The sequence below is a fragment of the Natator depressus genome, chromosome 17 (assembly GCF_965152275.1).
Source record: "Natator depressus isolate rNatDep1 chromosome 17, rNatDep2.hap1, whole genome shotgun sequence".
Taxonomy (NCBI): Eukaryota; Metazoa; Chordata; order Testudines; family Cheloniidae; genus Natator; species Natator depressus.
This window is the reverse complement of record NC_134250.1, coordinates 5,823,745-5,847,781: the sequence shown is the minus strand read 5'-3', so window position 1 is coordinate 5,847,781 and position 24,037 is coordinate 5,823,745. Positions and strand designations below refer to the sequence as shown.

At 38.8% G+C, this 24,037-nt stretch overlaps 1 protein-coding gene across 1 annotated transcript in view; it reads right to left on the bottom strand.

The window, feature by feature from the left end:
• BRIP1 (BRCA1 interacting DNA helicase 1) overlaps positions 1-24,037 on the bottom strand; it is a 118,041-nt gene that overhangs the window by 50,718 nt on the left and 43,286 nt on the right. Inside the window, exons 10-14 of the mRNA XM_074974639.1 lie at positions 21,094-21,226; positions 20,320-20,474; positions 19,200-19,371; positions 18,946-19,086; positions 18,328-18,489 (exon numbers count right to left, since the gene is read on the bottom strand). Coding sequence (XP_074830740.1) covers positions 18,328-18,489; positions 18,946-19,086; positions 19,200-19,371; positions 20,320-20,474; positions 21,094-21,226 — 763 coding nt within the window. The remainder of the gene's footprint in view (positions 1-18,327; positions 18,490-18,945; positions 19,087-19,199; positions 19,372-20,319; positions 20,475-21,093; positions 21,227-24,037) is intronic.

Here is a 24,037-nt window from a genome sequence, read left to right as displayed (position 1 = left end):
CAAAAGATTTTCATATCGTTTGGAATCCTCAGAAGCTTTTTGGAATTCTCTCATTATTTCTACCAGTAAAGAAAGGGATTAAATTAAGGCCTACTTATTACAGCCAGGCCATAACAAATACAAATATTCTGCTGAAACTCAGTCACTTTTCAAGAGATGTTTTTGTAGGGATTGACAGCAAAAGGGTTAAATAAAATACCTGATATCAACCAATGGATTAGGATCACTTTTTTGCAACTGCTTTCTCAGTATGAAACCTGGATGGCCAATACCTGTGCTAGCCATTAGTAGTAACCAACCAAGCAAAGAAATCAACTTGACAGATTAAAAAATGATCTGAGGCAAGTGAAGAAATAATAACTATTCTATACAACAAACCAGATATCAGCTTTAAAAAATTTAAGTTATTTTTTACGGTTGTGTACTTAACAGCATTTCAGTTATTCATCTGAAGTGCTATTCTGAACTTGTTTTGCCTTTCTGAGCCAAATGAAATATGGTTGCTGTGGGCCTCCTGGATGGTACAGAAATTGATTTTACAAGGATGTTAACTGTCATTTCCTTCCTAAATTGAAGATTGGTGGAATGACTTGAATGAGCAGATGGCATTAAAGTAGAGGGCTTACAACAGACTATGTGAGGACAGAGATTGTATTTCTAGTTACAGAAGACTCGTTGTTTAATGCAGCTGTGTGTGTGCAAGTAACATACATGTTCACTAATTCCTGTCTCCAGTCCACCATACTGGATTTAATATCATTCAGGCTTGCTTTTCCCTTTTCCCCCCCTCACCTCAGGTGCAGTTGTGAAAAGATGGCTGAAGGTACAGCTCCTATCACACACAGCAGATGGCTAACTGAAATCATTTTTCACCATACTCTTCAACTACGTCCAAGTGAAAGAGAAAAGCTGAAACTCCAGCTTTCTTTAAGTTTCAGGAATCACAAATGTGTAAAGGCTACCCTGTCTTGCAGGAGTTAAAGTCAGCGAGTGTTGCAGAGTAACTCTGAAAATTGTTCTGTGAAATGGGTGCAATGTCCTGAAGCAAGGTAGTTATATCGCAGCGCCTGAAACTGTTAAATGAGAAAAAATTGAAGGTAAAAACAGTGAAAGTAAAGATGTTATATACAATTTATGGACATGAAACCATGCATGGAATAAGCAGAAGCTGAGATAAAGATCAGAGAGAAATCCACCAATGAGTAGTCTTGAAAAACAATGGACAACTAGTAACAAATTCCATCTCTACATTAAAAAAAAAAAATCTATATTTGTGCCTAAAGTCACTAAAAATCTGGCTTCTTTGGTCCCCTTTTTTGTCCTCAAAACAACATCTCTTGTGCCAGGCATAAAGTATCAAATTAAAATAACTTTACTAGTTTTATTATGCTTCTAAATAGAATAAGGCAAAAGATACAGCTTTTGAAACTGGCAAAAGACCCTCCTTTTCAATCAGCGTTGGCCAGAAAGGGGTCATCTTGGTATCATAGGACCTAACCAAGCACTCTGAAGTCACTGGAAAGAATCCAGTGACTTCAGCTGACGTTGGATCAGGTCCTCAGGGCCGGTCAAGAGACACATGGCACTTCCTACGTTTAGTTTAGTTACTCTTCCATCATTTCTCTCGGCTTTTGTATAGATATTTATACAGAATTTTGGTTAGCAAATATGACAGCATAATGTTCCCACACCTTTTTTCTTTTTCTTTTTTAAGGTTTCTTTTGTACTTAATGTAATTGCAGATGTTTGGCTCAAACAAATTAAGGCTCTACTTCCACAGGAAGAGAATCCTACCCTCAAGAATATTGAGTAAACGCTATGTAGAAAGTGAACACCAGTATTTATTTACAAACATATCTCTATTGTACCAGCCTATTTAGAAGCCTAGCTAGCTCACACTCCACTTGATAATTTTCTGTCCCATTGCCTGATGTTCTTCAATTTTGGATATTAGCCATAATTATGACATTTAAAACAATCACATTTCATTGGCTAGGTCATTAGAGATAGTAACAGACTATACAGATAAATGAAAATTATACATAAAACTATGTAACCTTGACTTTTCCCAGCATTTTCATACATCACCTAAAAGGGAAAAATATTCTGTAATAAAACATGCAAGTTGCAAACAAAGGTATCCCAACCTGCAAACACTTAAACATGTGAATAAAGTGACTCATGCAAATACTCCCATTTAAGTCAATGGCAATAATAATATGAGTGGAGTCACTTGCATGCTTTAGAGTTTGCAGGATTGTCCCCAAAAGTGTTTAATGAGTAAACATCAGCAAATAAATAGATGTTTACACAGGAACAGGAAAAAAATTTTTTTTCTTTTAAAATGCAAAAGGAAAAAGCCATCCAGCATGTAATCCAACCTACATTACCCATAATTTCAGTAAGTAATTATTAGGTCCCAAAACAAAACCTGAAAGTTCCAGTGTGACAGCAAGTACTATGACCTGAGGTGTAAATTAATCTAATTTTCATATTTAATTTCCAAAATTCACCTTCTGACTCCACAAACTTAAGGGTTTCTCATTTATTTCCTTACATCTCACAAAGAGACACTGTGGAATGTTTATCTCTTATCTGGATATTGTCATTTTACTGTCTCAAACTTCTTAAAACAAGCATCTCACTAGGGAGGAAATCAGTCAGCATCAGACCTAGTAGGGAAACCCTGCACTTGCTCAATGTCTATGGCTCTTACACAGTTCCAGATGTTCAGCACATTAATAATGTACTAACTCAAAACCTCTTTTTGAAACTTTAGAATGTGAAAATTGCATTAAAACCTCTTTGCCCTCATTAATGGTATTGTTACAATCCCAGTATTCTGGAAAATGTTTTTTGGCATTTGTTTAACTTTGTAATATTGCCATTTACTCATTTTAACAGCTAGTGCTCAAATCTTAATGCTTTTAATAGGCCTAGCGAAACAGACTACCATCTTTTGTAAATTTATAGACCTAATTCATTAAATAAGTAAAAGTTGTCAGAAGGTTTTTAATCTTCTTTATTTTTGTCACAGTCAGGAAGAAAACAAAGCCTGTTAGATTTCTTAAATTTATTTACAAGAACTATGTGTACACCAGTTGTTTGTGGGAGTGCCTCTGATGGAAATCTAGTCATCACCTTTCATTTTTATTAATAGATAAATTTCAGAAGAAATAGAAAAATGTACCATCCACCATGCAACTGCTGCCTCTCTCTCAAAAAAATTATTTTTACTAAAAACTCTCACGAACCCCAGTAAAATAAAAGGTCCCTCTTAAACCAGGAAGAGCCAGACATTCAGAATTAATACCAAAACTGTATTCTTAACTCACCTGCAGTACCCTGAGATGGCCCAATTGGTAGCACATTTCCCTCTGGACCAGCAGACAGTACGTTGAAGGACTTGCGCTCATATCAAATGCAGATACTGCAGTGAAATACCAGAGGAGTGCAACACTGTCCAAGGTTAAATTGAGGTAACTTCTACTTCTCCCTGGTGACAGCTTAGATTGAATTTAAAGGTTCTCCTGGTCTTTTGGAAGTAGCAAGGGATAGCCCCATTCTTTTGGCCACCACTCCCTCTCTTAATAAAACTAATTAACATCTCCAAGGCAGTTTGTCAAGGGGTGTATACTACTGCCAAGAATTTAATGATTGACATATACCTAAACAGCAAAGAGTCCTGTGGCACCTTACAGACTAACAGACGTACTGGAGCATAAGCTTTCGTGGGTGAATACCCACTTCGTCAGAAATGGGTATTCACTCACGAAAGCTTATGCTCCAGTATGTCTGTTAGTCTATAAGATGCCACAGGACTCTTTGCTGCTTTTACAGATCCAGACTAACGCGGCTACCCTTCTGATACCATAAACCTAAACAGTCACTACACAGCTGCTTGATCCTTCACGAATGAAAGGAACTAAAATAATATCTAAGCACACATCATCATCACCCACTCTTCCCAGTTCTCATGAAACAGGACTATGAGAGCTATGACACATACATACTAGGATAAGTTCTAAAGGTCTTAAACTCAAAATCTGAATTAAGAGCTTCTGAGAATCTATCATGTAAAGGTGTACCTGAAAATTTAAATTCAGTATTTGTTTTAAAGCAAAATAAGTACCTGTAGAAGTGCCAGATAAAATATACCCGAAGTCCATTATGCACACAGCAGGTACAGTACAGAGATTAGCAACGCATGCTTCTCCCCCACTACCCTATTAATGTGACTCAACCCTGACCTCTGTTAGTAAAGGATAAACCAGTCTATGCCCACACAATCTTGAATGCCTCTCCCAAGACTGCTTACTTGAGTGCAGAGTAGTGCCAATTCAAGATGTGGGGATCGGTTATCTAGTGACTGGATTGAAACGATCTAATTTATTTCACATTAGACAGCTCTTCAGCACCCAATGGTTAACTTATTTTGGTCACTACAAAACTTGTACTGGAGTTGAGCTAGTGATCAAGAGGTGAAAGGTTCCAGGTTCAGTTAACAATCCCCTTAGACCATTTATTCCATACACTAAATGAAAGTTACACACAGCCAGAAGTTAAAAAAAATTGAGCAATAGCAAGTTTTAAATAAGTCATGGTTACAATAGACAGTGCTGCTGAACTAAAGCAATGTTTTTCACTTTGATTAATCAATATTTCTGGCAAGATACGAAAATCACCATTTCCATGAATGCTGCTTATCCAGTGTTTGCAGGATCAGGCCATAGAAAATTTTAAAAACTCCAAAAGTTTGTAACACATACAGTACTTACAGAAAAAGAAGCAAAAGGGAGAAAAAGTTTAAGTTATTCAACAAAGAAAATAAAAGAGCAAGCTAAGAGGTCCTCCGCTTTGTACTAGAGATTTATGATCCTGTTATAGAAATTTAAACATAGAACTACTTCTGAAGTCCGTTCCAAGTAAACCTCAATGAGATACCACCCCAGAACCTACTTACAATGGATATACAAAACCTAATATGGTTTTGTAAAGTTTAGTGGACATTTTGAAACGATCCAATTCTGTGACCTCATGTTACCATGACAACATTATGGTCTAAAAAACAAACCACCATCATCCTCCATAAGTTTGGGGGTCTCTAATAAAGTGAACATTATATACAGTCAGAATGAGATACTTATCCTAATAATTCCAAATTCCCGATGTACTGGTTTTACATGCAACATCACCCCCAGAATGTAATGACTAAAGACAGCAGAGAAAATAGTTTAGATTGTGCTCATTATTTTGAAATCAGCAGTGGATGCAAAATGTACCTTAAGGGAAATGGTTTATGCATCAGACTCATAAAGGTGTAAAAGGTAATGAAGCCAAGTCTGCATCGGACATAAAAAATGATCCAAGTCTGGACTCTGGCACCAGACAGAGAGACATCTTTCCAAAACCATTTAGTGGAAACCTTGATAGCCACAAGAAAAACTATGAAAACTTTCTTCTATATATTCAAATGTTTTCTTACTAGGTTCTAAAACAGGGGTGGGCAAACTGATTGGCCTGAGGGCCACATCTGGGTATGGAAATTGTATGGCGGGCCATGAATGCTCACGAAATTGGGGGATGGAGGGCAGGAGGCCTCCAGCTGGGGGTGCGGGCTCTGGGGTGGGGCTGGGGATGAAGGGTTGGGGTTACGGGGGGTGGTGTGTGTGTGTGCTGGGCTGGGACTGAGGGGTTTGGCCGGCAGGAGGGGGATCAGGGCTGGGGCGCAGGAGGGGTTCAGGGGGGCAGGCTCTGGGCAGTGCTTACCTCAAGCAGCTCCCAGAAACAGCAGCATGTCCCCACTCCAGCTCCTATGGGAGGTTCAGTCAGGGGGCTCTATGCACTGCCCTGTCTGCCGGCGCCACCCCTGCAGCTCCCACTGGCTGCGGTTCCTGGCCAATAGGAGCTGCAGGGGCAGCACTTGGTGCAGGGGCAGCATGGGGAGCCCCCTGGCTGCCCCGCCTCATAGGAGCCGGAGGGGGGACATGCCCCTGCTTCCAGGAGCTGTGTGGAGTGGGGCAAGACCCAGACCCCGACCCCGCTCCCCAGCTGGAGTGCAAGAGCGGGGCAAGCCCCAGACCCCACTTCCCGGCGGGAGCTCAAGGGCCAGATTAAAACATCTGGAGGGCCAGATGTGGCCCCCGGGCCATAGTTTGCACACCACTGTTCGAAAACATTAGATGCAACTACTGACAGCAGCAGCAGAAATCAAATTTTTCTTAACAAGAACACAGTATTTAAAGTTGTACAACCTTTGCCTCTCCACAACATTTAAGTGCAAAAACTTACACTTAAATGACTTACAGAACAAGATTGCACGGATGTCTAATGGCAAAGTACTGAAACAATTTCACACTCCCAGCCGCACAAAAGAGAGAACTTTTAAAGTTTCATTTTTGAACTGAATGTGTCCCAGAAGAGAAAGATTTAGTTCATAAGGTTCAACTTCTGTAGAAGTATTCATTAGTGAATAGCTGGCCTGCCTTGCAAAATCAATTAAGATTTTTAAAAACTTTTCTGCAAAACTCTACTCTTTGATTATTCCCAACAGAAAACTGTTGGATATCTGTTCTCATGCAAGTGCATACAATTACCACTTTGTAAGCCAATACATTTTCCTAAATTCTTTCATACTTTGCTTTATCTTCCTATTTTAAGCTATTTTCCCTAAATGAACACTGCCCACAACCAAGCTATGAGATCTATATCAGCTGTCTATAACTGAGGACACTGAAAGTCCATTCCTCTCTCTCTAGATTCAGTACACATTTCTACTGAATTATAACAATTCAAAGAAAGCCTATGATACACCTATCATGACAGACTTTTGTTTTGATCAAAAACTAAAATCTCCACTTCTTTACAGAGGGAGTTTCATGTTGAGATGCACTGCATCAGCAAGAAATCTCAGATTTAAATCAACATTCAAGGCCAACGTGTGAAGTAAAGATATTGCTGCAGCTTGATTCTGCTTCTAAGATCACTTGGTTTTGCAATAAGCCACAAAAAGAAAAAGGATAGAATTCAGGACAGGTATTAACAAAAAAATCCTCTTTTAAATAATCTGTCAGACAATTAGCCAAGATTCAGAAAACTGACTATTCCAAAACCTTGTTGCAGACTAGTATTGACTCCTTTTTAAAAGTTTTAATCAACAAATTAATAAGTCAAATTTCCAGAATACTGGTGAGTTGTACATTTGTAAACCTTGTTCAATGAACTACCTATAAGGGAATGAATGCATTCTCAGAGTTACTGTATCTCTTACCCTTCCCTGTGTACAAGTTCCAGGTCTTGTATCTGGAAATTGCATTTGGAGCCTGAGGTGGTATTGAACTTTCAGAAAAAGCCATACCACCTGTGAATTGCATGTAACGATATTTTTATCTTTATAGCTTGATCTCAAGTTCAATTCCACCTGTGATGGTGACCTAAAAGTGTGTTTATTAAATTCATCTGGTTAAGGACATTACTATTTCAAGAACTGAGCTGGGCTCAGAATTCTGTAACCTTCTAGGCTTCTCCCTGGTGGAACCAGAGTTCATTAGTTACCTATATCCTAGAAGTAGCATTAGTCGGTTTCTTTTTTCCTCCCTTTACTTTACCTATTGTAAATATTGACAATCATTATTTCAATGTATTTTCCTTTTTTTTCCCAATTGTAATGCCTGGTGAAGGGCTAGGTGAACTCCAGCAGGGAAAGGTCTGCTCCTTTAAGATTAAGATATGATGAGAACCTTCTTTAGGATATAATGTCAAGCCTTAGCAGAAAGATCTCAGTCTAGGGCAGGCTGTGGGAGAGAAAGGTACTCCAGGAACTGAAGGGATGTAGGGCCCAGTTTATGCCAGATATTTTATTTTTGTCTTTATATTGTAGTTGTTAGTGTTGCGAAAGTAAAATTATTTTTCAAATTATTAACCTGAGTCAGTACATTATATATTAGGAGGTCTGGATCTCCAGACAACTCCATGTCACGCTGTCTAGCAGTTGACAAACATATGATCATAAAATCATAGAACTGTAAGGGACCTTGAGAGGCAGGTCTAATTATCTAGACCATTCCTGACAGGTGTTTGTCTAACCTGCTCTTAAAAATCTCCAATGATGGAGATTTCACAACCTCCCTAGGCAATTTATTCCTTGCTTAATTACCCTGACACATTTTTCCTAATGTCCAATCTTGCTGCAATTTTAGCCCATTGCTTCTTGTCCTATCCTCAGAGTTTAAGAAAAACAATTTTTCCTTCCTCCTCCTTGTAATGACCTTTTACATACTTGAAAGCTGTTATCATGTCCCGCCTCAGTCTTCTCTGTTCCAGACTAAACAAACCCAATTTTTTCATCCTTTCCTCATAGGTCACGTTTTCTAGACCTTTAATCATTTTTGTTGCTCTTCTCTGGACTCTCTCCAATTTGTCCCCCTTCTTCCTGAAATGTGGTGCCCAGAACTGGACACAATACTCCAGTTGAGGCCTAATCAGAGCGGAGTAGAGTGGATGATATTTTAAAACTGTTTTGATAAACATGAACAAGTCGCAAGCCTTCTCCATTCTTTTCCATTTTAAAAATACACCCCACAACAAAAAATGGATCAATTGCTGGAAATTATATATGGCTAAAAGGTCTCATGTGAATGCAATATAACAAAGGATTGGTGGCTTTTCAGATATTATCTGTTCTACTTGTGTCATGTCATTACTGCTTTTGCTATTGATCTGTCAAAGCAAAATGATTTGATATGGCACCATAGTTACAGAATGAACTTCAAAGAATTATCAATTTTGTATTGCAATACACAATAATACAACTGCTGTGAAAATTACAGTTTAAAAAACAGCAATTATGGATGTAAATGCATAATAGGTTTTAGATAAAATAGTTTTAAAGCCTGAATCAAGTTCAACAATTTCTAAGAGACTCACAAGAAAAAAACACCCTAAACTATTTTATATCATTTTAGATTAGAACCCATGACATCGCTGAAATCTTGTCTACACACTATATACAGCTATTTGGTACAGAATACTGTATAGTACACACCATCACCCTACGACTGTCAAGCAGAACTTTGCCAGACCAACTGAAAAGTTAAAACATATTGAAAAAGGTCCTGAATATCACATGGAGAGGAAATATGATTAAAGTCTGAATCAATGGAAGACATTTGCCTTTTGAAAGGTAAAGGAGGAAATGAAGAAAGAGGAAAACGAAGAAAACTATGTATCATACTCAACTGATTAATAATTTTCTTTATATTGGTGAAGCTTGTAAACTGAGAAACTCAAAACACTTTGAACAATTATCTTATTTTTAAATTTTATTTAAAAAGTTATGAATCAACAGTCAAAGGAAATCAACAGGGGCTCATAGAAAGGACTAAAATATTACAATTTATTGTAAATAGATCCCAAAGAAAGGTCAGTTAACTCATCATGATGGATCATCACTAAAATTTATAAGCATTAGCATTCTTCTCCTTGCCGGGTACTTTGACTTTGATATGACACATATTGAATGAATCATCTCAGATGCTGGCACTAGGCAAGATATATCTTAATGCAGACAGGTCGGCGACATGAACTCTAATGGCCCTTATCTTAATCTTGTTTAAAAGCATCTTATATTTCTGAGTAATCTTTTCACTTTCTGATATTCTCTTTTATAGAGTGTTTTTGCTAGAGTTGCTACTGATTTTAACATAAATGCATTTTTGTTCCATAATATCATCAGTTTGTTTTCCAGTAATGTATTAACCTTCAAAAATTGTGTCTTGACTTGCATTTTAATAACTGTAAAATTTATCCTAATTTACTTTCAAAGTAAAAGTGACAGAATTTTGATTGTCTGTACATTACTGCAGGTTCAATATAAGAGCAGGATGCGAAGCTATGAGATATTTGTGTGTGTGAGATGCATTGTTTCCATCTCATATGTATATTTAACTATACTGGGTTATTAATCTCAGATATCTGGCATATGTAATATGCAGCGATTTTTTTAAATAGTGGTATTACTAAGAAAAGGCTTGTTTTTATTTATTGAAATACTATTTGAATAGGGTAAAAAAAATCAAACCTCCCTACAATTACTTTTTCTCTGTTCATATTATATTTAGTTAACTTATACCATGTAGAAATAGCAGGGCTGTAGCAACTTTCAAGAAGTCATCTGCACAGAAATGATGGACAAGACCTAATTTAGCAGCTGCTTTGATAAAATTTTAAAAGTGCCACTGCAAAAATTCAAAGAAAAGTTCTGAAGATTTTAAAATTCAGAGATTAGAAATAGCAGCAATTCTCTGAAGAGAGAGCTGGCAAAATGTCATTGAAGTAAGTGCAAGTGGTACGTCCCAAAAGTCAACTCAGCTCTGTCTCTCTCAAGAAGCAAATGCATCAGCTTAAGTCTCCTGAAGAGCTCTAAGGGTTCTACACAGCAATGAAAGCCTGGGCTTGAGCCCAGGCTCAAGCCTAATCCCCCTTGCGTCCACACACCTATTGTGCTAGCCTAGGGCTCTGACCTAGGGTCTGAGTCAGTGTTAAGCTGGGACGTACGGTCCAAGCCCTATTGCTTTCTTGTGTGCACATGGCCCTGGCTTGACTCAGGTCCCAGAAGTCCTCCGGATGTATCCCCAGCTTCCCAATGGCACATAAGCAGCATGGCAGGCAGGCAGCGCAGCGGCATTAGTGCCTGGAGAAGGGCACCGCCTGTTCCTGCTCCTCTCATGGAGGCAGCAGCTCCTGCTCTGTCTCTTCTTTGCTGCTGTGAGGAGCTTGCCCAGAGCAGGGAGCAAAGCTGACAGGCGGGAGGTGGTTCCTAGCTGCCAGGATGTTGGGGGTCATCCCTCCACTGGACGTGCTGAGCCAAGAGGTCCACTGCTCCCCTTCCCTGCAAGGCAGCCGCTGGGTGCCCCTCCACCCTGTGGACCTTGCTTCCAGGCTTTCCCTGCCCTCCTGGGCTGCGTTTGCAGGGGCACCCAGGAATGCAGCACCAAAACCTCCCCACAGCAAGAAGGAGCTGGAGCCGGAGCCACCGCTACAGAAGGCTGGAGGGAGGTTTTGGGGCTGGTTCCCGCTCACCACACCATTAGTGCATGCAGCCCGAGCAATCCTTCATACACAGCCCCATGGTGGGCAGCGGGGGCCCATGAGCAAGGGCCAGAGAGTGGAGCAGGGACTAAGTGGCTGCCCTGCAGGGAGGGAGAGCAGCAGAACTCCTAGCTCCGCATGGCCAGGGGAGGGATGACCCCCAACATGCTGGTCACTCCCCCTCCCTGCAGGGCAGCCGCCTGGTCCCCATTCTGCTTTCTGCCCTCGGGGCTGCATATGCAGGGGCGCCTGAACAGTGTGCACTGTCAGGGTGGCATGTGGGAGCCAGCCCCAAAACTTCCTCATCGTCTTCCATGGCAGCAGCTCCAGATCCTCCTCGCTGCTGTGCAGAGCTTACCCAGAGCAGGGAGCAAAGCTGACAGGCAGGAGGCGGCTCCCAGCTGCCAGGATTTGGGAGACATCCCTCCCATAGCCATGCTGAGCCAGGAGCTTTGTTGTTCATCTTCCCAGCAGGCAGTTGCTTGGTCCCCACTCCACCATCTCTTGCTTGACCTCCATGGGCCTGCGTGTGCAGAAATGCCCAGGCAGCATGCACTGTCAGGGCGGTGAGTGGGGACCAGCCCCAAAACTCCCCCCAAAGCCTCCCAGGTATCCCTGCATCACAGGGTGCAGCAGGGGCAGGAATAAGAGAACTTGGGGGGCTGGAGACCAGCTTAGTGTCAAGTTGACATTCTCAATGCAATTATGTTTGAAATTATGTTTTTGAATGTATGTGTGTCTAAAGGCTGAGAAGGGTACATTTTTTTAATACAAAAGGATGTCACTCCTTTAGATGAACAGGAGGACATTTCCACTGAATGAGGTCATTGTACTTCTGCCATAGATGTTGCTATATCTTGCACATAATTGCTTCATTGGGACTTCATTCAAAAAGAGCTCTTCCAGCATGGAGTATGAACATCCAGAATTTATGAAATCATAGTTAGTAGAAAAAGGCACAGTTGACAAATATATTTCAATTTAATTTTTCATTGTAAATATATAGGCTGCATTCTGAACAACGAATACCCATCATGAAATCCCTACTTCTCATTGTTCACAACTGACCAAACACTAAAATCTCACATATGTTTGAAATATTTCAATTGTGTGAAAATATATACCGATTTATATATTCTCAATGTTTTGTTAGACCAATAGCATACTTTCTGTGCAAGCATAGTGTTCTATCATCATATCACAGTGGTACCTTTAGGAATGAAAAAGTGTTTGTTCCTTTAATATATTTATATTTACCTTCTCTATGCAAAAATCTATCGTAAGGAGGAATAATCTGGAATAACGAATTATATATATAGAATTTTCAAAGTATTACTGGTGATTGACAACAGTAATTTACAGAAATTATTCATATAAGATGTATAAGGAGAAAGCATTTTTAGTGGGATACTATAAGCTCCTTTTACAAGGATGTTATGATACAATACGATACAACAAAAGTTAAAGAATGAATCAAGCTTAGCAAACTGAATAATAAAATGTGTAACTACTCTATCTGTTCTTTTATTAGTCCACTTAATATGACAAAGTATACGGAAAGGGAGAGAGAAAATACAGCTGATATTACTGGATCTTGGGAAAATATCTTGTCAAAAACTTTTTTTTAAAATGGGTTACTATAAAGTAGTTTGGGGTCAAAATTTTATATACATTAAAATCCTTATAGTATGGTGGGGTAATGTCCTACAGATCAGTGTTTCTCTACCTTTTTGATATCAGGGACCCGCTTACTGCCTTCCTAAACTGTCAGGGAGATCTCAGGGACTGGCACCAGTCGACAGACTGTTCACTGAGAAACTCTGATATAGATTCTAAACATCTATTTTTAAGGGCCAGTCTTCAGTGGAATGTGGGCAAATCACCATTCCAATCCAATGGAAGTAGGAGAAACATGCAAGAGACTCTGATTTCTCCCAAAGGAAAGTCTACCTAAATTGAAACTTGCAACTGACAGAAAAATTGAGGCCTTTAATGGATGCTTTTTACACCTGTTAGCACTGGAAGCAGTAAATAACCACGATGCTAGTTTCTATAGCAAATGAGCATTGGTCACATAAATTTCACCTGAGATGTTTTATCAGCAGCAGCCAGCTTCCTCTCAATATGGTTACTTTAATGCAGTCTTTGACTGGCATCTACTTATTAGCACATCAACATTTTCAAACTTGCTGCTACTTGTTCTTAAGGTCAGGGCACAAGAAGTCTGGGGCGTTTCTTTTCTGCTAGACTTTTTATGTGATCTGGAGTATGTCACTGTATTTCTTGGCACCTCAATTTCCACAGCAGTAAAATGGGGATAACGCTTTTCTATTTTCACATGGTTTTGGAAGGACACATTCATTAATGTTTGTAAAGTAACTTGAAATCTTCAGAGAGAAATGTACTTTAGAAGGCTAAGTATTACTTACATTATAGCTGATTCCTAATTATTTCTTTCCAGACTGGGGGATTCAGGTGGTTTCATTTGCTCCACTTTTGCCACATATGGTTTTTATTTCTGACACCATGTAACAAAGGTGCAACACACAGGTACTGATAATAGATTACTCCTTATTTCCTGGCTCTAGTCACTTGACATTGTTCACGGATACAAACTGCATCAAGTAGCATGGTTCCTTCGTCTCCCAAATCCAATAACTACTATTACAACATCCATTCTTTACACTTATGCCTGAGTGTTAAATCATAGCATCAGAGCTCTCCCCAAAATAGGCAATACACAGATATTTTATAAACTCTAATATTCAGAGGCTAGTTTCAACCTGGCACCTTCTCTTTATATAAATAAGGAAGAAAACATTTAAAGTGCTAGAAGTGCTACACTGATCTGTAGCACTTCATGTCAATTTAAATGAAATACATAACGTGCTTTTATGGGAAATTAATTTAATTCCATTTATGAAGTAGCAACTCCTGATGCTTCTCCCTTTGAGAACTAACAAGCAGGTTATCAGGTTTCATAAACGAGAGACATGCACATGTATTTAGCAAATCACCACAATGCCTTAAACTTCAGAGGTATTCCAAAACATGAGGTTAAGAGTGTGCTTGTTTGAATCTGGTCACTAGTTTATCCACTGGGGAAAAAATGAGGTGATGTTTGTGACAAATAGGGGAATTTTGGTAATATTTGTATTATTCCACAGTGTACCTCAGTTTCCCCTCTGTACTTTGTACTACTGTGCACAGAATATGAAGGGAAAGGACAAGATGTTGGACTCACATAGCTGCCTGGCTGGAGACCACAGTCACTAATGAACTGAATAGGGCCTCCACATGTGAATGGAAGATCCAGAAGAGACAGTGGAAACACCAACGGCTGGGACAGTCACACCTAGCTACCAATGGCCAAGAGGAGATTTTTCCTCACCTCTCAATAGGGAAAGAGAGCAAGGGCCTTGCACTGGAGAACAAAGGGATACAGTGACAGGTGTTCATGCCACAAACTGGACTCGCAGAGAGACAGCACCTCTCACCTGGGCCTGACAAAGGGAGGGACAGAGAAAGGAAAACCAAGATGGTTCCTACAGCAGCCTGGCTCAAGAGATCCCTGGTGTTGGGGACTATGTCTTAACCTTTGCTTTCCTATGTTAACCTGAGGACTTCCTGATGCAGTATTCTGTTGACTAATAAGGATATTTTAAAATTACATTTCCCATATTTCTCTACTGCTGCCCCTTTTTATGCTATTTCTTTCCTTCTGCATTGGGCTGTCTTGTAGGACTGGGAAATTAATATGGTCAAAAAATGGGAAAAAAATCTTAGATTTTGTAAACTTGTTATCACAGGAGTAAGAAGAAATTTCTCTCCATCATCATGTACAGCATTGCGTAATTGCCAATTTGCCAATTTGTATTCAGAGGTTCTCTATCAGGATTTTCAGAGGCAAGATTCTATGTTTCAAGGACTGTATCTGGTATAGTAAATCTTATGTTCTGAAAACTTTGATTGCATCATTTACATTTAGGTAGGATTCATATTATCTGAATAAATTCTAAGGTAATGTTTTCTTGCTAAATCATTGTTGTGGGATCTCACATTCCCTATTGGAATAGGTTAGTTTTTCTGAGGGCTAACACAATTCTTATTTCAGTCCCAGGTTATACTCTGGAGTGAGAGGGGAACATTTTTCTCTCTTACTGGTTTGATGGGCTTGAGTTTTAGAATCCAAGTGTACTGTAATACGGATTTATTTATTTAGAATTTTAGCTTGATGAAGTTAGACCAGGAGGGGAGAGTCTCTGAGTGATGTGATAAGATGTTCAGTTCTAATTTTAGTTTTGTTGGTGAATTTTTAGTTTGTCTAGACTTATCATTTTTAGAGCCACTGAGCCTCCACAGCTCACACAGAAGCTCTGCTATTGGCTGGGTGGAATGTTCTAGCTCAGTGGTTCCTTCGTGACTTCAATTTATAAAAATCAGGCTACTTTTATGTCAGTGCCTCACTTTAAGCCCCTCAGTTGGAAAAATTTGGTCCGTGTGCCTGGAGATATTGGTAGGCACTTCTTAATAAATCAAAACATATATAAATAGATACGAGTGTGTATCTGGAGCTCCACGCTCCATGGATGATGATGATACTAAATGTGCAAAAGTTAGAAAAATCACTTGTTCCATAGTAACTGTAAGGCCTTTATTGCATATTTTTGTTTATAAAGTCCTAAAAGTTGAACCCACATATAGTATAACAAAATACTAGATATGTTTAAGTAGTTGAATTCAAGTTGCCGTGGGAAACTATTACATTTCCTGACTTTTCCATTTAAAATCTGGCCCATATGATTATACTAACATCGTATTTATATTTAATACTTCTGTAGGTGTCTGTCTGTATTTTGGAGTTTTAAGTAATTCTGAAATTTATATTTATCGATACCTTCACTAAGTCCATGGAAGTGCCTCCACAAAGAAAAAACACGTAGGGTATGTATACACTGCAAACAAAACACCCATGTCTGGCCTGGGTCATCTGACTTGGGCTCACAGGGCTTGGACTGTGAGGCTCTAAAACTGCAGTGTAGACATTTGTGCTCAGGCAGGAGCCCAGGTTCTGAGATCCCAAGGGTCCCAGGGATTAGGCTTCAGCCTGAGCCCAAATATCTACACTGCAATTTTATAGCCCTGCAGCCTGAGCCCAAGTCAGCTGACCTGGATCAGCCACAGGTGTTTTATTGCAGTGTAGACATGCAGTTAATGTTTTTTTGTCAGTAGTCCTTTCAGTGAAGCATAAGGCCAATTGAGATTTTTTAAGTGGGAGGGGACAACCTGAGCTGATCAGCAGTTTCTTTCATTCTTACTAAATATGCCAGATCTTACTCTGATCTCAAGGTCTCTAAGCATTTTCAATTGAGATAAGTTTTACCCTCAAAAAAGAAATCTTTTAGCAAATATCTTTTGTTCATACACACAAAACAACTTCCACACAACATATACAGCACCACTGTCACAACTATTGCTCTACATAAATACATCACGAACTGAAATAATGCCTGGGATTCAATTTTAGATATAAAATTAGAAGACAATTTAAGATTTATTTTCAGCTTGCTAGTCTTGCACATTTATACATGTGGTTTTGTGAATTAGAATGATGGATTATAGTTCGTAGTCTGCCTTTTTCTACCAATTCTACATTGTATGGTCTAATGTGGTCACCTAATGGTTATTTCTAGTAACTGCACTGATGACACAAAAGGACATTTTCTTTTTATCCATTCCTTCAGGTTTTAAATTACTCTTCCTTGTGGGACATCTGACATCAGCAAAACGGTCAGAAATCTGGAACTGAATCAGCGGCTCCAAATGGTGCAGTTTTTCCAGTGATACCACGTTTGATTTTTAAAAGGTTTACATTAAACCACTGTTGATTTTACTAAATTGTTTACCGCAATCCAACCACAGTTACAGTTGGATGAAACAAACAGACCTGTACTCCTAATTACATTGCACATTTATACTGTTCCTCAAATTTGAGTTCTGTACAACAATAAAAACTATGGGAAAAGAATACAAACTTTCATTTTTTATCACTGAGGTATAGTCTTAGCCATATGATACACCCTCCTATCAACAATAAAATTTAGTAATACATGCTTTGAAATAAAGAAAATTGATCCCTTGGGACAGTGGGCTTTGTCCAATTTCCACTTGATTCAATAAAATACTGCTAAAATCCATAGCAAAGTGAAATGAAACAATAATCAAAAGAAGGAGAAATGAAATGGCTGTATATTATATACAAACAGCATATAAAGATAATGCAAAAGGCATCTTAATTGCTGAGTCAATGTACATGACAAAGTTGCCTTTGATGATAGGCAATTGAATGGTAAGAGTTTTTTTAAAACTGGTTTTAAAAACCTAGACTGTTCAAGGAAAAACACTGAACATCATATCTTTCTGCAACATCTTTCCTCCAATACCCTGAACAAACCTCACTGAATTAAGTTAAATCTTACTGTATTAAGTGTATGTACCACTGTGGGCCAGGGGTTGTATGTAATTCCATGGGTGAGGGGGAACACAGCCTCCAGGCAGAATTGGGCAAATTCACTCAGGTTGTAACATGTCCCAAGAGGCACCACCACCTTGAAAGGACTGGTATACACTATCGTACTGGGGAATTCACAGTACAGGCAGGAAATTGTGCAGTCTGGAAATACCTTGGTCTGGAAGAAGAAAGAGGTGTGTCTGCCAAAGAAAGGAGACAGCTGGGGAGCTGGAAGCCTAAGAGTAGGTGCCCTTGCTAGACCATGGAGGGGGAATATGGGCGAAGTTGCCCTGAACTGTGACACTTTCTATCCAAGATTTATTTTCATACTGAGATCCTTTTCTACCACATGCCAAATGCACATAAGCACACTTGCACTGAGGACCAAACCAGTCTTTTCTGGATGACTGTGATCAAAACAACAATATTCCTATTATTCCTTTTAGAGTAGCAGCCGTGTTAGTCTGTATTCGCAAAAAGAAAAGGAGTACTAGTGGCACCAGTCTCTAAGGTGCGACTAGTACGCCTTTTCCTATTATTCCTATAATGAAACAAAACATACCTTGCACAAAAAACAAACTTGTAACCAAACAACTACAGGATCCGAGCAACTCCAACATGGACACTGCTGTTGTCTCTATGTTTATGTATAGGGATAAAAAGTTAGAGAGCGAATCTTTAAGTAGGGTTTTTAAAAGAGAGAAGAATATGAATTAAAATTTCCTTACTTTATAAGATGGCAAAAAGCATAAGACCCCCTGGTCAACAGTTTGACACACAGAAAGCAGAAGTGCTCCCACTTCATCCTGGAATTCAAAGGTCTCTGTATGCTGGAATGTGGCATGCAGCTTCCGACCCTTGGGGCCTGCCCCAATGGTGCCAACCCAAACCTGTTGTATTAATATTTCAATGTTATATACATATTTATACCAAATTAATAGGGAAATGTAAAAACTAAAGTAAATAAAATACTAAGATTATTTCTGAACAGATTAATGCTAAGGAACAAGAATATAAAATCGAGAGAGAGAGAAAGGAGTGTAGCAAGTCACAATAAAGTGATAGGTGCTGTTACCAGTAGTGTTTACTTTTTAGCTGTACTGGTGAAATAATATTTACTTACTATTACTACTTTTATTTAAGATTATTATGTATCAACCATAGTTTCATTTAAACACTTAGTTGACAACTTTCTCAATGCAAGTAAATGTCTATTTTACTCTTTCCATTTTGAGTTATAGAAATAGAACAAGTTTATATGGTCTTCATTTTAACTTGCCATTTATTGCTTATTTTATAATGAATATTAAAGTTTCAGGAGTGAAAGCAATGTTGCAAACATTTACCTGAGAGTTACGAATAACATGATTTGCCTCAAGTTGGATAGTAAACTTCACACCAAGTTCTGAAGAAAATGAGTCCATTGGAGAGAGCGTACCAGACGTGAGAACAATTGTCCTGACATTACCACTTAAATCTGAAAAGGCCTAAGGAAAATTAAAAAAACAAATTAGTAAAATCAGTACAAACTATAATATTTGTATTTGTGATCAAATGAGGGTCAGTAAGGAGTTTCTGGCTCACTTTGTACTTAGCTTACCACAGCTGGATTCAAGCACCAAAAGTTAAGCGTATGGACTGCTGTTTTCTGCCGTGAACTCCTCTGATGTTTTGGTTGTGCAAAGAAAGCATTTTTATCTGGAATATCAAGTTGCTTTTCATTTGTCCAAACATATGTTTGTTGCAAAGCAACTCTGTAGTCATCTGCAAATCTATATAGAAGTAAATTAATATAACTGGTAAATAGACGTAACCTGCACTTGTGTTTGTTAAATGTATATTTCATAAATCTGTCATGTGGGTTCAGCATTAAACTCTGAAAAACCAAAACCAGTGTTGACACAGTGTGGTTCCACCTTAAACATCCAGCCTAATGGTGTACCAAACTCTGCCTATAATAAAATGAGCTGGCAACTGTGCATTCAATATACGGAAGAACGTACTCTACACTAGAAACAGAGAATATGATTTAAGATATAAGGTTCAAAAGTTATATGACTTTCCATTTAAGAAACATAAAGAGCCTCTATAATTGCTAAGCCATGTATTACAGAATTAGTTCTAAAACAAAATATTTAATAGCTACAGTTGGCTTTAAGAGTGAAGGTATCAAAAGAGTAGTTTAATTATTTTAAATTAACATTAAAGTGATCTAAAGTGCAGACTGGAGTTAGGCAACATGCCAAGAAAATATTCTAGTCTGACCTTTAGAGAAACCACTCTCAACATTTTAGTTATATAAAAAAGAAAATTAATTTGGTGATATCAACCTACTACTTATTGGATGTTTACCCACATGAGAAATTTTTTTGGCACAATCCTGTTTAATCGGTAGGTTTTGCTCAGGAGAAACCTGACACTGAAATAAATAGCAGAGGTGCTGAATAGTTGAGAAAGAGACAGCTTGGCAAAGAAGCAGGAACATGTTTGTACTATGCATGCCTCCACTCTGCTTGGCTCCTACAAATGCTCATTTTTTCTTTATCATGCATACCAAAACTACCCAAATGTCTTGGGGAAAATATTTATACTTGCCATCTTTCCATCTTCATATAAACAATCAGATGTTTACAAAAATACACTCACTTGCAATTTAAATATATCTGGTAAAAAGGAGAAAGAAAAAAAGTCCATAATTCAGCCTATATATTTCCACCAACCTGTTGTTATCTTTAAAAAGATATAGTAGAACCATGAATAGCCCTTTTAGCATAATCTGAGTGGCAGGGCTCACAATAGGAACCTCAATAAGCTCATCTCCTCCATGAAGATTCGATACTTTTTCTTCTTTTTCAAGGACAGCAGCAAAATGTTTCTGCAACATGCAAACTCCTCATTAATATCATCCTAAAAATATTCCCAAAACAAATGCATACAAATCAAGTATTCACCACAGTATTTTAAAACAACTTCTCTCAATACAGCTAGAGAAGTTAGACTGAAGATAAAAATCTTAGTACTTAACTCAGTGCTTTCAATGTGATTGGTACTGTACAGAAAGAAAGGACTGGCTGAAGCATGCAGTAAATATGATTTGTTAGTCAATCTGAATGCAGCTGGTCAGTAAAGATAGAACTAAGAGTCATTCCATTGTCACATTTTTTGAATAATAATCTGATCACTGTTATTCTTTTATAGAACAGAAATAAAGTAATTATAAGACCATTGTAATAAGCTCAGTGTCTGCTACTTTGAAAATAAATTACTCTAGTAGATTTAAAACTTGATTCGCCACTCACACTTCTTTTACACAGGTGTGACTGTACTAGTTTCTGTGGATTTACATTTGATTTTCATCATGCACACTTTTGTACAACAGCTTTGAGAAACTAGACTGGATTTAAAAGAGTACAAGTAGTGTAAGTGTATTTTAAAACATGAAACCAAATAATATTATGCATTTTTATAATAATGTCTGTAACATAAAACTCTACCTGCAGGATAGGAAATGTAGCATTTGTTATTCCCATATTGTGCAAAATGGTGAGCATTTCCTTTCCACTCCAAACTTTACAGGAGGTTTCATATCCCCTTTCTTTAAGTTGACCAGAGCTTTCCTGTAGCCAACTACAAATGAAGAGAGTAATAAAAATTTTAAATAATTCCTGCATTAATTTCAATGATCTTGTATGACAATTTTCAGGAAGCTAAATTGAATGAACTTCACAAATTGCACCATACTCCTGTGATATTATTAATAATTATTTTAATTTAATATCTTTAATGAAAAGGTTGAGGGCTCTGCCTGTAGGGTCTGATTCTGTTCTCCCTTCTGCTAGTTTTACACCATCGAACTGCACTGACTTTAATGAGAGCTACTTCTGATGTATGCTGGTGGATGTCGAGAAAACTCTGTCCCTTAGTGTTGACATTTCCCCCCCGCTCCATATATTATTTTTTAACTTTATTTAAAAAGGGCATAAAAATATAACTTGTTTCTTTAATTGGTCAGGAATGCATAGGAAACATTTGTGTAGCCTTGCACCAAACCTTATTTTAAGCTATTATGCTTTACAGACCATTCATTACCCCTGTAATTGGTATGATTAAGGAAAGAGTGACAACCTGCACCATACATGCTAAGTATTTCCAAGATAAGTTAAATCAGCCTAATTAAACCACATCCCTTCATTCCAGCCACAGAGGAAGAAAGACTGGATGCAAGAACCCTTTTGCTAGTATAAGCTGTGTTTCCACTAGGGGAACTGGCAAACCCATTCAGGTGTAGGAAAGGGCACTAAAACATGTGCTTAAGTACTTTCTAGAATCAAACATAGGAGACTTTTTTTAAACGGACGTAGAATTTTGCTGGTTACTCACTTAACGGGCTCAGACCTGCCAGTTTGTGCAAAAAGATAATACTAATTATTGGTCATTTACACCCAGTCTCTTGCTTTCCACCCGCTGCTTTCCCTACGGTTGGCAGAATTGACAAGAGAATCAACTTGAGTTTTTCTGATAAGGTTAAAAGGCCGGAGGCGGTCAAATCTCCAGCCTTGTTGCTCTCCTCTGCTGCTAAGAAGTTTAACATTTGAAAGACCCATCAAAGGAGAATTAGTAGCCACAGGGAAATTATTCTGTCTCAGTGGCACACAAATGTTAACCCTTGGCACCAAATGGAGAAGAAAAGAGGGTGAAGTTGAAGGTGTACCTAATCTCTAATAAAAACAAGGACTTCCTAAATGAGCAACACTTCCTAGACCAATATTATAACAAAATGCTTGTCCCTAATGTAATTAAGATAAGCTCAGTTAATATAAACAAAGCCACTTTTGTTATTTCTTATTGTTATTCCACTATTCAGATAGCTTTCTGATGAAGGAGGCAATCACTTAATTGGAATATTTGGACATGCACAGTTGGGTACCAGTTAGCAGCTACTATATACAGCACTGTACAGTCAAAATACAAAGGAGAATGAAATGGTGGCGGGTGGTGGAGGTTTATAAAAAGGGAGTAGAGAAAGTGAATAAGGAAGTATTATTTACATCTTCACCAGGGGTCATCCAATTACATTAATCGGCAACAGGTTTAAAACAAACATAAGGAAGTACTTCTTCACACAATGCACAATAAACCTGTGGAACTTACTTCCAGGGGATGTTGCGAAGGCCAAAAATATAACTGGCTTCAAAAAAGAATTTGATGTGTTCATGAAGGAAAGAAACATCAATGGCTATTAGCCAAGATTGTTAGGAATGCAGCCCATACCCTGGGTGTCCCTATCCCTCTGATTGCCAGAAGCTGGGACAGGACGACTGGGATAAATCACTTGATAAAATGCCCTGTTCTGTTCATTCACTCTGAAGCATCTGGCTTTGGCTACTGTCGGAAGAGAGGATACTGGGCTAGATAGACTATTGGTCTGCCCCAGTATGGCCGTTCTTACGTTCTAGATTGCATAAACTGCCCAGCTCTCAGGCAGGTAGACTGCTGGGAGTCTGGGCTGCTGGCGGCCTAGTTCTCAGGCTCCTCAAAAAGCCCAAATTATCCAGGCAAATCTGGGAGCCTTGGAAACACTTAGAAAGGTCAAAAAGAAATATTATTTCTATATTTTTCAAAACAAAACTTTGGAATTTTTCAATTGCAAGAAATTTCAATTGTTTGTTCCATTTCAGAATGAGTTTTATTCTTAACATTTCAGAATTTCCCATAGAATGGGAATTCCAGTTTCCAATCAGCTCTGTGGTGGCATTAAACTGCCTTAACCACAAAATTATGCTTTCTCTTCCTGCAGTTCCCTGCTTCATTCACCATAAACCTTCCAAATTCTGCAACAAATGAGGCAGAGGTCCTACAGGCATGAGCTTCATTCACTACACAACCATGATTCAGTCCCATCCATCCATCCTGTGCACTAACAGACAGGCCCTGCAGGGAAAAAAACAACCCAGTATTGCATAGGCAACCTGAATTCTGGCATTTCCTAACTCAAGTGCTCGACTCTGAAACCTTCGCATTCTTTTAATGTAGGAAATTTTAACCAAAAATACCTACGTTTTAAAAAAACTTAAACATTGAAAAAACACAATTGCATCGTGTAGAACCACATGCAGGGGTGAAAGGAAGCCGGTACGGGGCGGTATGGCAGACCTGTAAAAAGTAGCTGCAGGCTCCGGCCCCTACCCGCTTGACTTTAAAGCGCTGCCGTGGCTTTTTTAACATTACTGTCCCCCCTCCCGCTGGCAGCTATTGGGGGGGGGGGGGGGCGCAAAAGGAACTGCTGCCCCGGGGCTGGCAATTTAAAAGAGTCCGGGGCTCCGACAGCCACTATTGTTACTGTGGCAGTGGCCAGAGCCCCGGACCATTTAAATCACCACTGGAGCCCCAGGCAGTGCAGGCCACTGCCAGCTGCAGGACCTGACTGCCCTCTGCCCC